Raw genomic sequence first — 14,439 nt, 5'->3', positions numbered from 1 at the left:
TATTTCGTAAAAAGTTTACATCACAAGCCTAATAATTATTATAATCGGTATAATTATTTATATACATGCATATGTAGTTTATGAGGAAAGTACCGGATATCATACAGTAAGAAAGTCTTACTGATAATTCCTTAGCTTTAGACTGGAACCTAGTGGGGCATCACTGTTGATTCGGGGACTCGCGAAAGGCGCCGACGACAGCGAGGACACGACGCAGCAGAGGCGGCAGCAGCGTCAGCGGTAGGCACCGCAGTGGCAGTGGCAGTCGGAAAATCGCAAGCAGCAGCCACAGTCGCAGCCGCAGTCGCAAGCAGAGCAGCAAGCAGTTGCAAGGGCGCCGCCTCCGTCGAGTTGAGTTCTACTTCGATTTGATTTGCTTTCTCCGCATTTCTCCGCCTTTCTCCGTTTCCGCTTTTTACGCACTAGAAACGTGTCCTGATTTCGCACCACAATAATAAATAATAATAATAATAATATAATAAAAAGAAAAACAGAAGCATCAGCAGCAGCAGCATCAGCAGCTGAAGAAGAAGAATAAGAGCAAGAATTACTAACAGCAGCAGTAGGTGGTACTACAACGGTAAATTGCAGTGTGCGACGCGTGTGCCAAATTCCACTTTCTATATTTGCGAATTACTCTCCTTTTCTCTATTTTGTTGATTTAACATTTAAAATGCCAAAGAGCTGCTGCTGTTGCTTTCTTTTTCATTTTTAATTTGACATTTTTTTGCCAGTGTGTGTGTGAGTGTGAGTGGTGTGGTGTGTCAGTATTTTTTTTGTTGTTTTTTTTTCGGTAAAGTGCGCCAAAAACAAAAAAAAAACGGGAAAGAAGCAAATAACAGACGAAAAAAATTAACAATTGCCTTAATTAACGGTTGTTTTCCCACTTGGGTCGCAACAGGCCCCCATGGTGCTATCTCTCTCTCTGTTTCTCTATGCCTATCTCTATCCCTACCCCCCGCTGCAACTCCCTTTTCAACACCCATCTCTTTCTTCAACTACGTCACACGTATTCGCAAATGGGTGTGTAAGGTTGCCTTAGGCAGTGTTCACTGTTGTTGTTGTTGTTTTTGTTTTTGTTCCTGTTACATGCTTGCATCTGTGTGCGTGCGAGTGTGTGTTTATGTGTGCAATAAAATTTCATAATGGTTGTTGTAGCACCCACCCGCCCCCCTCCCCTCGACCTAACCCACCGCAACATTTTTTTCGAAAACATAAAAAAGTACTTTTAATTAAACAAAAACAACGATGTTTAGCCCAAGACACATGTTAAAAAATATATATTATAATATACATATGTGTGTATAAAAATAGTTTGAAAGCTATTTTTTGGTCGGAAAGCCAGAAGAAGTTGAAAAGCCCCAAGAAAAATGGAGAAACTTCCGCTGATAAAGTGACCCAAATAAGAGAAACCACCAATTTTCAAGAAACTTTATCCAACACAACTAAAAAAATGTTCAAAAGTTCAGTAATTAATTTTAAAAGTATATTCATTAAAAGGCAATATTTATAAATGTATCAAGGCACTTTTAGAATTGAATTTTAAAGGAATCAAAGGACTAAGAAATTGGTTTTAAACTAAATAGCATTATTATTTAATAAAAAATATAAATAAATAAATAAAATGAGTGTTAAAATAAAATGTCAATTTAAAAGGTTTTCCAATAAAGGATATTAAATTTAAAGGTCTTAAAAAAATAAATAATTTAAAACATATTTTGTTCGCCTATTAAATATTAACAATTTATAACCTCTTCGGTAAAAAATAAAAAATACATACAATAGAATGTGTCATTTTGCGACGACCCATTATATATTGTTATTTTTATTTTTCGGAATAGTGGTTAAGTGGCAAAGAGAGTCACCGCCCACTTGGCCTGCACCGCCCCCGCTTCGGGTTCCCCTCCCACTTTTCTTATCGCCAAAGAGTCACGTTTTTGACCCATTTTCGCATTCTGTGTCGGGGGCCTAAAGCCAGTGTTCAAAATGTTTAGATGGCAGGGAAGCTGCTGCTGGATAGCTCCTCCTTCGTATATGTGCCTCTTATGGTGGGTCGTGTTCCTCTTGTTGCCCATTAACCCATGGTAGCCACTTAACCCTCGAGTGGCTCTCGCTGATGTAATGCCATTCGATTTGATTTGCCATGGTTAACCAGATTTGCTTGCCACAGCCATTCGGCATTTTGCGGCTCCTAGATTCTAGTCCTTACACTTAGAGAAAGATTTTCCTTTTCCTTGGTAAGACTAACTAGAGGTATATTTTTGTAAGTTATGCTTGGAAGAAATTAAATATTAAAGTTGTACTCTACATAACAAAATAAGAGAACAAAATATAACAATTACATTATTATTTTCTTTAAATCAATACTTACAAAAATTTTTTTGTGAGTTAAAAGCAATGGTTCAATGGTTAAGATTTTAAAATTACAAAATATTTTCGTATAAACGAAAAACACATTAAACAAATTTATAAATAAAATTAAAATATTCCTTTTAAAACACACTTTAATGTTGAAACAAAGATTCAAATATAGTGAAATTGGTTTAAATAATATATACATACATACATACCGAATAAGTTGGAAACCTAAAATGAAAGTATTATTCATATTTCCCCTCCCCTAACATCTCTGGCAGCTTTTGATTAATTCCACCAGTTCTCTCAGTGCAAATATGTAAATGTCGAATATGTGAGTCTGCAAGTGAGTGAGTGTGTGTGTCTGTGTGACACTGGTTGATTACTTGCCACATGAGCGAAGATAAGTCAGTAAGTTAATGGCCTCAATTTGCGTACGAGTCTAATTTGTTTGTTTTTTGCGGCTTCCATTAGTTAACCCATTGGTGCCCCACTGGGTGACCAGCATGACCGTGTTGCTCGGCAAATCCCTAGTCGCTGGAATGGACAACTGAATTCCCCGGTGTTTTCCCACTCGGACCTAACCTCACTTATCTTTATATAAACTCGTATACCGCACGTGCTTGGGCATGGACTAAAAACAAAAAGGATACTAGGAAACACGCAACAACACTAGGACCTACAAATAAAAAGAACAAAAAAAAAACACACCCAAACGCAAGAACAACGACTTGAATAACGGTGAGTACTTTTTAAAAAATGTTTTTAATAAAAATCAGGGAGTGATTCAGCGGTTATTTATGAAAAATATATATGTACATACTATATGTTTGTATGTATGTATGTATTTTACATTTTCAAATACTTATTTGAAAAATTTTAAAAAGTTACGTTTTTGAATTTTATTTAAAGTAAATATATATTTTTGTGAGATTAAAATTTATGTTAACCTTAAAAATATTTTATGTTTTATTTACAAAAAAAAAAACATGTTTATATGTAAAGCAGTGGTCGGAAAAACCTATCCCGTGGGCATAGGAAATTTCTCCGCCCGAGCTCTGCCACACACACAGTATAAGTGTGTGAAACGTCATGCTTACAGCCTACTTTCTGTAATTCGTTACTAATATAGATGCGTTGAAATCATATCAATGTATTGCGTGCCGACCACTGATGTAAAGTAATTATGTATGAGAGTCACTGGAGATATTTTAAGCTAAAAATAATAGTTTAGCGTCTCCATTTCGCTTGAAATCAAAGAAGAAACATTAATTTTTGACTATGTATATAACTGTAACTATGTACATACATACATATCAATCAATAAAATATCACTTTAGTTATTAAAATTTTTTTTTTAAAGCCAATGAAAATGTTGTTCAAACTCAGAAAGATTTTGAAACTTTTTGTGAAAAAATTAAGGACAGGGCCAATAAACAAACATTCTTATATTTTTAAAAAAGTATACACATTTTAGTGCAATTTGCTGAATAACAATAAACCCTTGTACTCTACGAGTATAGGCATTTTAGTCTCAATTTTACATTTTAGATCTGTTTCCACTCGCTTACACCCGTGTTTAAGTCAGCATTTAATTGATTTAAATTGTATTTCATGCAGGTAGCCCATTGGTTGGGACTTGATCCAAACTGGCCCATCAATTTTGGTTTTCCTACCCGCCACCGGGCGCTGGCGGCGGTTCCTCAAGTAAGTCTTACGGTTTTCCGCATGCTGTGAATATTATTACAAATATTTAACCCGGGAATCGTAATACCCCTTCCAAATATATCGATCCCATTTGTGTTGTTTGTCCCTTCGGTGTCTATATAATCTGATTGATCGAATATAATCGAAACCGATCGAATATAATCATAGTCCATAGGAAGTGCGAGTATTTTTTGTTCTATTCGTATATAAATATATATATATATATTTTCCTGGTATGACTAGGCCATCCTGTGAGTCCTCTCTCTGTATATCTATTTGTAATTTATAATCGTATATATGTATCCTATATATATATGTCTGTATGTGGAACGTTTGTTAACAAGAGATTCCTCTCCTTATATAAAAACCTAGATCTGTAAGCATTTACGTACGTATCTACATATGTCCTTAAAGTATCTTATATTGTGTAACCGATGATTTGCGTTTCCTTTTGTTGTTGATATTACTGAGGTAAATCGTTTTGGTCTCATAGTCCTAGTAAATATATACCATTTAGTAATTTATAATGTAGATCGGACCAAAAACGAAAAATCTAGACCCAGAAGCAAAGAGAGATTAGAGCCTACAAGTTTTTTTTTGGATTTCTAGGAAAAGATATTAGAATCATCAGTATAGCTAGAGATAGGAAACCAAAAACTTTAAATGGCTTTACTATTTTTATAAAATTTCTATAATGAATTAATAGTATTTCAATTTTGTTGGCTAGCCTTTTAAATAAAATATGATCCGCAGATTTTATTTCCATTAAAGTACTAATAATTCTAGATTGGTTTTTTGTCATTCCTTTCTTTGCTCTTCTTTGATTGTATTCTCTTCTATTTTGTACACTGCAACAAAACATCTGTTGTAGCCAGTTTCAAGCGCATAAGGAATAAAGCATAACAAATACAAAAAACAAACAAAAATAATATCTGAAGACATTAATTGAAAACATTTAATAAACATCCTGAGATTGAGATCGTTTCCTCTCTCTCTCTCTGTCTCTCTTTCTCTGTCTATCTCTCTCTATCTTGGTCTCTCGCTGTCTCCTTCGCTGTCTCTATCTCTTTCCCCAAAAAGACACACACAAACACTCCGCACTCACCCAACGGTACTTCCAACGGACTCCAATTCCAATCGTTTCGGTACGTGCCGTGATCGCGTGTTCAAAACTATCGAAATTATTCAAATAAAATCGAATAGAAAAATATTGAAAGTAAATCGACACGAAAACTACAATAACAACAACAACAACAATAACAACATCATTAAAACAGCTACAACAACATCAGAAACACTTGGAGGTAAGGATTATAACTCTTTCTCGCTTTCACTTTTCCACACACACACATTCCACCATCTCTCTTTCTCGCTCACTCTCTCCTCCTTCTCTCTCTCTCTTTGTCTGTCTCTTTCTGGTCTCGTAGTTTTGGGTAAACTATAATATAGACCCCAGCCCGCCCCATACACCAGACCCCCCATGCTTAGTGAAGTTTTTATGAACTCCGTTCGATTAGTTCCGTTCCATTTGTTCCGTTCCAAGTAGTTTGTTTCGTTCCAATGTTCGTTGTTTCGCTCTCAGTTGTTCCCTTAGTTTTATGTTTTCTATTTTTTAGCTTCTGTTTTAACATTTTTATTTGTAGCGCTTTGAGTTTGGCAATGATGATGATGATGATGATATAGCGGTTATAATAGCGATGATGGTGATAATGACGGTGTCCCTGATGTGCACCAAACAGGTGAATGATGTATGAATGGAATGGGGTCAAAGGAAAGCAAAGTGCACTCATCGTGTGCGTAAACTTACCGCCTCCACGGTGTGCCACTGTGTGATATCCTTTGAAATTCTATAGCTAAATGGGGTGAGCGGGTGCGAGGGAAAATGGGAGCAAACATCTGAACCGTAAAGGCTCTTCAATGGAATAATTGTGGCTGGTTCAAAGGTTAAAGCAAAGGAGAATACAATGCAGAAGCATAAAATGCATTTTAAGTTCAACATTTGGGACAGCTCAAGAGTCTCTAGAAATGAAAAAACAAGCAGTACTTATTTTGAAAGTTTGTGAGAAAACGGTTAAGGAGACAACCGTTTGACATGTGTCAAATATGTAGAAGAAGCCAAGGCCAAAGCTCAAAGCTCGTTTACCAAAAATGCACAAGAAATAAAACTTAGCTCTGGAAACATTTGAAAATATAAAATTTTATAAAAAAGCCTTTATTATTATTGCACTAAATACTGTTTAAGCTAAAAATTAATTATTAATTCATTGACTTACGTTTTTACTTTGAGGATATCTTTAAATAGCTTTAATTTTTAAAGCTAAAAATTCATGTGTGGCGGTTTTTCAAAAATGTTTATCATGTTAGTATATCCTCTTAAAAAACGTTGGTCACACTTATGTTTATGTTTTCCCTTCTTTAGAGCTAAATACTAAAAAAGTAGAAAGAGAAACCTGTTTAGAGAAATGTCTTAAAAAAATATAGAAAACCAAGCCTTTTTTAGTGTGGCCGTCTCACAAAAATTTCCCTAGCTAAGGCCACACTAATATATCATTTTGTTGTTGTTTTCCTTGTCTAATTTTTGTCACACTTCTGGTTGCCACAAATAAATGAGCTTTAACACCTGATGGGAAATTCGCGACCTGCGAAATGAGAGCGGAGAAGACGCGACCGACCGACTAATTGGGCCGTGGTCAGTGTTTCGGATATAGTTTTAGTTTTGCTTCTGTTTTCAGTGTCAGTGTTGCTTGGGTCCTCGAGGTTGTTGGGTTGCTTTTCCATTTTTCCATTTTCCAAACAAACAGAAACAACAGAAACCAAACGGAAACGGAAGAAAAGCGGGAAAATGTCACCGCCACGACTAAGTCGCTATTTGATGGCCGTTCGTGGGCGTGAGGGGGAGCGTAAGTAGGCGTTCGGGCGGCTGGGGGCGTGGCCTTGAAAAGAAGTGTCCCTGTATGTGTGTGAGTGCGTGTGTGTGGGAGTGGGTGTGGGTGGTGCTGTAGTTGCATGCTGCCATGCTAGTTTTCTATTTGCCATTTAGCACTTTTCACGTTTTTCACCAGCAGGTGCATGAAATGCCAATTGACGGAGAAAGTTGCAATTGAAAAACCATAGAGAATCGATTAAAACGGCTTACCTTTCTTTGTTTTCTTCCCTTCTCTTTATCTCTCTCTTTCTCTCTCTGTCTGTCTCTCCTCCCTTTTCTCTCTTTCTTTCTCTATCTCTTTCTTGCTCCGGATAAAAACAAAAACAATTGTTTTTTTGTATTTCTTTGAATCTATTCTATATATTCCCCATATTTAGATAGTAAAAACTCTCAAACGGACGAGGAAAAGCAGCGCGATCGACAGCGAAACGAACGTGAGGCGAGAAAGGAAGAGCAGGACGCCATTAACTACAAGGTGAGTGTGTGGGTGTGTGCGTCTATCCCCGTCTCTTTCTCTCTCTCTCTCTGTCACTCTCTCTCTACTGTGTCACTCTGCCAACTAAGTCGCGCTCAATTCGGTATGTGTGTGTGTGTCTGTGTGTCTCTTCCCAAAAATCAAGCGCGTAAAAATTAATAATTAGTAATTAAATTCGTATAAAAAAAAAATTACCAAAAAGCAAATAAATCAAAAAAGCAAAAAAAAGGAATGCAACAGTGATTTTGTAAATGCAACAACAATTACGATGGCAATGCGATAACGTTATAACCAATTAACCTGATTGTAAGAATGCACTTTGCGACAATTGCATGCAAACAGCGCGACAAGGAGCAACGCGAGGCCCGCCTCCTGGACTTTGAGATCCGCCGGCAGCAGAAGCGCGACGAGCAGCAGCAGCAGCGCCAGCAGCAGCAGCAACTCCAGCAGCATCGCGAGCACCAGCACCAGCAGCATCGCGAACAGCAACTGCAACACCAGCAGCAGCAACAGCAATCCAGCGAGAAGAGCCCGCCCACCTCATCCACTTCCCAACAGCAGCAGCATCAGTTGCACCTACAGCAGCAGCGACAGCAGTTGCATCTCCAACAACAGCATCTGCAGCAACAACAGCAGCAGCAACAGTCGACGGGCAGCGGCAGCAGCAACACCCCCGTCACCCCCAAATTGCAGACCCCGCCCCCCGATCGCTCGCTGCCGCCCGCCTTCCGGAGTCGCTCCATCGAGCGGGAGATCCTCTACGAACGGAAACGATTCTCCCAGCCGGACCCCGGCGAGATCAAGGTGTCCCACCACCCCCCACCACCAACCACCTTCACATTGCACCCTCACCCTCACCTGCAACCAGTAACCTGTAACCTGCAACATGCAATCTGCAATCCAAACCCCGCTCCCCTTTCAAAATGAGGTGGAGAAAAATCGTTGACAGTTTCCATTCGATCGAACTTCCACGATTTATTAAACTTAATAGGATAACAAAAGATATTATATTTTTATTAGATTATTATTATTATTATTAGATCTAAATATAATAAAGATTATTATATTTTTTAGTTTATCAAAATAATTATAATTTAATTTTGTTTTAATATATATATATTTAACTTAATTATTCTTAAGAGTTTTGTATTTTATTTAAAATGCATGTTTTAAGAGAATTATTAAAAAATGTTCCCCAATTAATTCTAGTAAATATATTGATATTCTTTTTTTAATATTTATTTTTAATTTTTAAATTCATATGTTTACATATTTTTAATGCATATAAAAACAGGACTTGCGGTTGCACTTTATAAGCTGTGTAAAAATTTAAATTGTTTTCTGTATATATATGAATAATTCATGTATAGTATGTATTGCTTGCTTGATAAAAATTATATATTTATTTATTATTTTTGTACATGAAACTTTACACTTTTTATTTTATTGAAATGCAAATACAAAAATAAATAAACTTTTCGTCCCCCTTTTTGTATTTTCCTTAAAATTTCTGAAACAAACCTTGAAAATAAATGTAAATACCTGTAGATTGCAACTTTTACACATGTTGTTCTTTGTTAATTTATTATATTTTTCTTGTAAATGTGATTATAATTGTGCCATAAAAACCCGAAATTAATTTATGCAAACGATCACTGTGTCATTGATTTTTCTTCAACTCCAATAATAACGGTTTTTTAATAAAATATATTCATTTGATAAATGTCTAAACAGGAACTCGAAAGCACAACATCATCATCCTCCACGCAGCAGACTTTTCCCGGCAGCGCAGCTCCAGCGGGCCGAACAGCGACCGCAACCGCGACAGCAGCAGCGGCTGGAGGAGGAGTGGGCGGAGCCGCAGTAGCGGTAACTGGAGCGGGACAAACGACGACGACGACATTGGCGGGGCCGCCGGCAACGGCCGCAGCTGCCACAGCTGCTATTATCCCGATCTTGCCGCTTGGCGTTGCCACGCTGCGCGATGATTCCACCGAATCCGACCAGTCTGTGGCATGTGCCCACCAGCACCACCAGCTCGATGCCTACCATCGCATCATGTGAGTATTGCTTCATTTTTACTCTAACAACTAGTTTCATTAGTGGGTACGATTAAAATAACGGTATGGGCTTGAAGCTTAGGTTGGACGTCTTTAATCTTTAAAATTTCATAAAATTAAAATGTGAAATAACTAAAAACTTAAACACTTTAATAATATAATAGCAATCATATAACTTTCAGAAGTCTTTCAATCAGAAATTTTTAATGTTCTATATTATTGAAAAACTAAGTATGCATAAAAAAATATTCCGATTAAAATTATAACAACTAAAAAGGAAATGTAGCTATAATACAATATAAACAGCTAACAAGAACTCAGAACAAGGCCAGAAATAAAGCCATAAATTCACTTAAAAGCCATAAAAATAAAAACTCAAAAAACACCAGATTACATTTTTAAATCTGTTTTAAAAACCGATCCTATTTAGTTGAATTAGGGAAAATGACAAAATAAAGATAATTTTGGCTTGTACTTTAAAAATTGTATAGAAAAGATTTTATTTTAAGGCACTAAGTTACATACACAAAATATCTTACATTATTCCTCTGAAATAGAAGCTTCAATTTATAAGACAACTTATTTTTTTGTTTGTCGCTTGTCTTTACTTTATGGAAGCTGAGCTCGTTAGCATTAAATTAAGCAACCTTTGGCCTGAGGTCAGCGGTGACTTTACGAATTTCCCATTTTGTTGGTGCTCTCAATGTTTTGAGTTTCGTTCTCTCTCTCGCACTCTCTTTTATCGCGGAAAGCTTAAAAAATGCATTCAAGGTGTGCCCGCTTTTTTAAAAATACTTTTAAAAGAAAAACTGAAAAAAATAAAGAAATAAACGGAAAAGCTTTCGCCAAGCTAAGAAAAAACTATAAATCTGAGAAGTGCATTCGGGTTTGCCCTGAAATGTATGCTTTAAAAATTCACGTTGAATGTAGAAAGCATGTAGATAACATGCGAAAATCACGTATACGCCATGTGGCACAGATTGCAGTTGCGATTGCATGCTGAAAGATGGCGCCAGATATGCACCGTATGCGAAAGCATTTAAAGAATTTTAAATCTATTAAAAATAGTTTTATAAATACGATTAACAAATAAATATTAAATAAGGAAAGTTAACTTGCACATAAGACCGAATATATGTAAATCGCAAGTATCGGATATGGTTGGCTGATCCGTATGTGAATTGTATTATAAAACCAATTTATTAGGATACAAACTTAAAAAAGAAGCTTCCCAAGCTTCTTTCTATAAAAAACCAAATTTGGTATTTTTACCAAATTCCAATTATGGCAATTATAGGATATAGATGGCCGATCCTTATGAAATTCGGATCGGATCAATTGACTAAAAATAGAATGTGTTGGAAGTTCCAACTTTCTTTCTTTAAAAACACGAAAGTTGGGTGATTTCCGATCGTTCAGATATATGGAAGCTGCCAATCGGACCGGCAGTCTATATCCTATAGCTGTCGTGTAACTGAACGATCGAAAATGGTATTTGGCAAAAACATCAAATCTTCTTTACTTAAATAACTCAGACTCCTAACGGAATGGGACTCTGTGGGCTCTTCGTACTCGGCCTTTAAAAATTGATTCGCCTTCGAATTTAAAAGATTTGCTTGCAGTTCACTCAATCGTAGTAGTACCTATTCCCCAGAAACCCCCCTTTAGATATGCTTTCATATAGTACTTCTAAAGATTCTTTTTGAAACGAATTTTTGACATAGAAGAAACTTTATTGTATAGAACCAATAGAATAGTTTTCTCATCGAATGCAATAATAATGGGATACAACTATGAATGATAAATAATTGAAATATCATGCATATTTGGGACACGCTTGCAGCTTTTAACAGAAACCTTTTGGAAAGCAAAGTTTTGCTCCAACTCCAGACTGACCTGTAGGAGCCAAATCATAGTCATTTTGTCCACCAACCTGCGTATCTTCTTCGACCAATCGAATCAATCATTTTCGTTGGTAGAGCAAGGCCCTCAAACTTAATTGTTAAATTGGCAAATTACAGGCTGTCGCCATGGTCTCAGGCCAAGATGTTTAATTTTTTATGAGGACCAAGTCCCCATTAGAGGGCAGTGCAGTTGCGTTCGCTTCCACCTTGACCAAAGGACTCCATTGTGTTTGATTTGTGCCCAGCCTGCAGTCTGCAGTCCACAGCTCCGGCAATCGGATCGAAGGACAGTCCCCACATATATATAAATACTTATATATTTACACAGAAGCCCGTATCAATTGCCCTGAGTAAGTGACTTATAATTGAGGGTGCCCTGGGGAATTAGTGTCGTCTGAGTGGCACTAAGTGTTCTTTAATATTCCAATAAGTGCGTTTTTTTGCTGTTTGCTACTGCATGCATAAGTGTGTTAATATTGTGTACTTGAATATTACTTGTATGTGCAGTATGTGGTTGTGGTGTTTGCAATGGCCTTTGGCAAATGACATCTTTGCGTTTATCCATTATTCATTATTATTCTGAGAGGGGCAGGGGGTGGTGGCCATCGGCGCCATTTGTGCAACATTTGGACCCGTTCCAGTTCGCTTCCCAGGCCCGATGCATTAGCCTTGCTGGTCCTAGGCGCTGATTGCCGTTTTCCAAATGGGGCCGGACCATTGCCGCAAAAATAAAAGCAAAAACCAAATATCTCTCTCCTAATTTTTCATTTTTTGTCGTCCTCGTAGCTCGAAGGCTAAATCTGAAACTTAAAGTCTGGTTGACTCATTGGCTACGTTATGGCTGGAACAATATAATTTTTGTATTCATTGTTTTATCATTTAGTAAATAGTATAATCATATTTTTAAAAGCTTAGTGATCAAAAAGTGCTATTATTAAAATTTAAATATTTAAACAATATATGACAAAGAACATTTACAAAAAGAGGGAAACAAAATTAATAACAATAAGATGTGCCTATTTTTAAAGAAAAGAATCAATTTTCTATTGACAATCTCTCTTATTAATTGACTCAAGCCCATAAAAAAGTTGTACACAATACGGGACATTAAACACATATATATTAATCCATAAAAACAAGATAAAATTTGTGTCTTAAACGCGACTTAAAGGCCTTCGAGAGATACAAAGTGCTGTCGCGTGAAATTTCCGGTTCCGGCAAGCATTTTATTGCACTCGAAGTGAATTTATATTGCCTACTTAGGGGGGCGGCCATAAAACGCAACTCCTAAAGATATCGGTGTTTCGACCCCGATGCCTTTCCTGTGGCAACTTTAAAGATGCCAAAAAATACTAGCAATGATCAATCTTAGGTAAAATATATATGTATGTGTGTATGCGCCAGTGTGTGTTGGCTGCATACAAATAAGTGTGCCCTGTGTTCGTGTGAGTGAGTGTCTGCATTCATCCTGGGGCACAAAAAAAGTGAAAAAATTAAGGGAATGGGAGTGCCATGTAGGCCCCAGAGTATAAGCCGAAAAGGCAATCTCATAAAAAACACGCACTGCCATCCATCTGTAGTACCACACACACACACATTCATACAAATATAATACATACATTCACGGTTGAATTGTCATTGCACTACACAGGAAACAACTTTTGTATAAAACGGTAGGTTTAAAAAAAATACTTATATGAAAATTTCAAAGAAAATTTAAACTTAAAAAAAAAATATATTTCATTGAAATATTGAATTTTTTAAAACAGCTTTTTCAGTCTAAACCAACATTAATTATTAAAACAAGATTTTCCTATTTTGTTTAATTATAATCACCCTATCGTTAATATTTAAAGTTAAAACCAAATTTATATTTTAATATATGCCTTGTGCTTTTCTCTCAATGTACTCCCTCGCATGAGGAATAAAGAAACATGCCGGGCCAATTTGCAGCCCAAAAAGCAACCGCAAGAGGAGAATTTTAGCGGGAGGTAAAGAGCAGAGCGATAGGGACAAGCGAGTGAGAAAGACACTTGGCGTGGGAAAGATTGAAAGGGAGGGCTTGCGCTGAGTAAGAAAGGGAGGGGGGAAGAGGGTAAAGGTTCGAATAGGCACACGTGCGTTCGGTTCCGTCTCCGCTTTGGAAACTCACCACAAAAACAGAGAGCACCCCGAAGCCAAAAGCTCACACGCTCCAAAATTGCGCGCGCTGCTTTCTCTAAATTTCTCTCTAGTTTCTCTCTCACTCGCAAAAAGTTTTTCTTTGGCTTAAAAATTTATTAGATTCAAATATTGCCCATTTAATTTATTATTTTTCAAATAATAAAAATAAATACGTGAAAAAAAGTTTTAAAGAAATGTAAAATAAAATACAAAATGCTAACTTTTTAGGAAAATTTAAAATGTTACAAGTTGTATGATTTTGAGAAAAATATTGCGTGTCCTTTTTTTGAAAATATATTCTAATCTAATTCCAAAAAATAATACCAATACATAAAAAGCTTCATAAAAAACTTTTTATTTCAATATTTTTATTTTTAACAAATTTAAACAAAAGATAAGTTTGAAATCCCAAAATATATTTATTTATTTAGTCCTAAAGAATAATTAATATGTTTGTTTTTGTCAATTTATTAAAAATTTATTTAAATTTATTTACATTCATACTGTATTGTATGTATTCATACATTGTATGTAGCTTAAACTTAAAGGAACTACCCAATTCGTTAGAGTTTAAAAACTTTGAATTCGTCCCATGTTTTATCTTCGTTTTTGTTGTTTCTCTGCTGATTCCTTCGGCCTGCGAATAACACGTGCATTTTGCCGCAACTGCTCCTTGCCTCTCCGCCCCATTCCATGCTCCAACGCCACCTTATTGGCCGATTACCGTTACGACGGCCGTAGTCCCTAGTTCCAAGTGTCTTTTGTTTTCGCACGACTTTTTGCATGTCTCGTTCTCTTTCCTCTCGTTCGTCTCGTTCGGGCTCTCTTCGGGTTTCGGCTTTTGCCTTT

General features: G+C 36.5%; 1 protein-coding gene and 1 long non-coding RNA gene across 2 annotated transcripts; both read left to right on the top strand.

The window, feature by feature from the left end:
• The first annotated feature begins 260 nt into the window (after positions 1-260).
• On the top strand, positions 261-5,355 carry LOC108124834 (uncharacterized). The gene is made up of 4 exons (XR_001773251.3): positions 261-350; positions 2,830-3,096; positions 3,976-4,062; positions 4,934-5,355. It is a non-coding gene; the product is annotated as an uncharacterized lncRNA (long non-coding RNA).
• Positions 5,356-6,801: 1,446 nt separating this feature from the next.
• LOC108124806 (probable basic-leucine zipper transcription factor Q) lies at positions 6,802-11,587 on the top strand. The gene is made up of 5 exons (XM_017240658.3): positions 6,802-6,962; positions 7,366-7,463; positions 7,806-8,267; positions 9,198-9,523; positions 11,545-11,587. The coding sequence occupies exons 1-5, from the start codon at positions 6,905-6,907 to the stop codon at positions 11,585-11,587; spliced, it is 987 nt and encodes a 328-aa protein (XP_017096147.2). The 5' UTR covers positions 6,802-6,904.
• The last annotated feature ends 2,852 nt before the right edge of the window (positions 11,588-14,439 follow it).

The sequence above is a fragment of the Drosophila bipectinata genome, chromosome XR (genome assembly GCF_030179905.1).
Source record: "Drosophila bipectinata strain 14024-0381.07 chromosome XR, DbipHiC1v2, whole genome shotgun sequence".
NCBI classification, from domain to species: Eukaryota; Metazoa; Arthropoda; class Insecta; order Diptera; family Drosophilidae; genus Drosophila; species Drosophila bipectinata.
The sequence above is the reverse complement of the archived record's forward strand: the minus strand, read 5'-3'. Positions and strand labels throughout refer to the sequence as shown.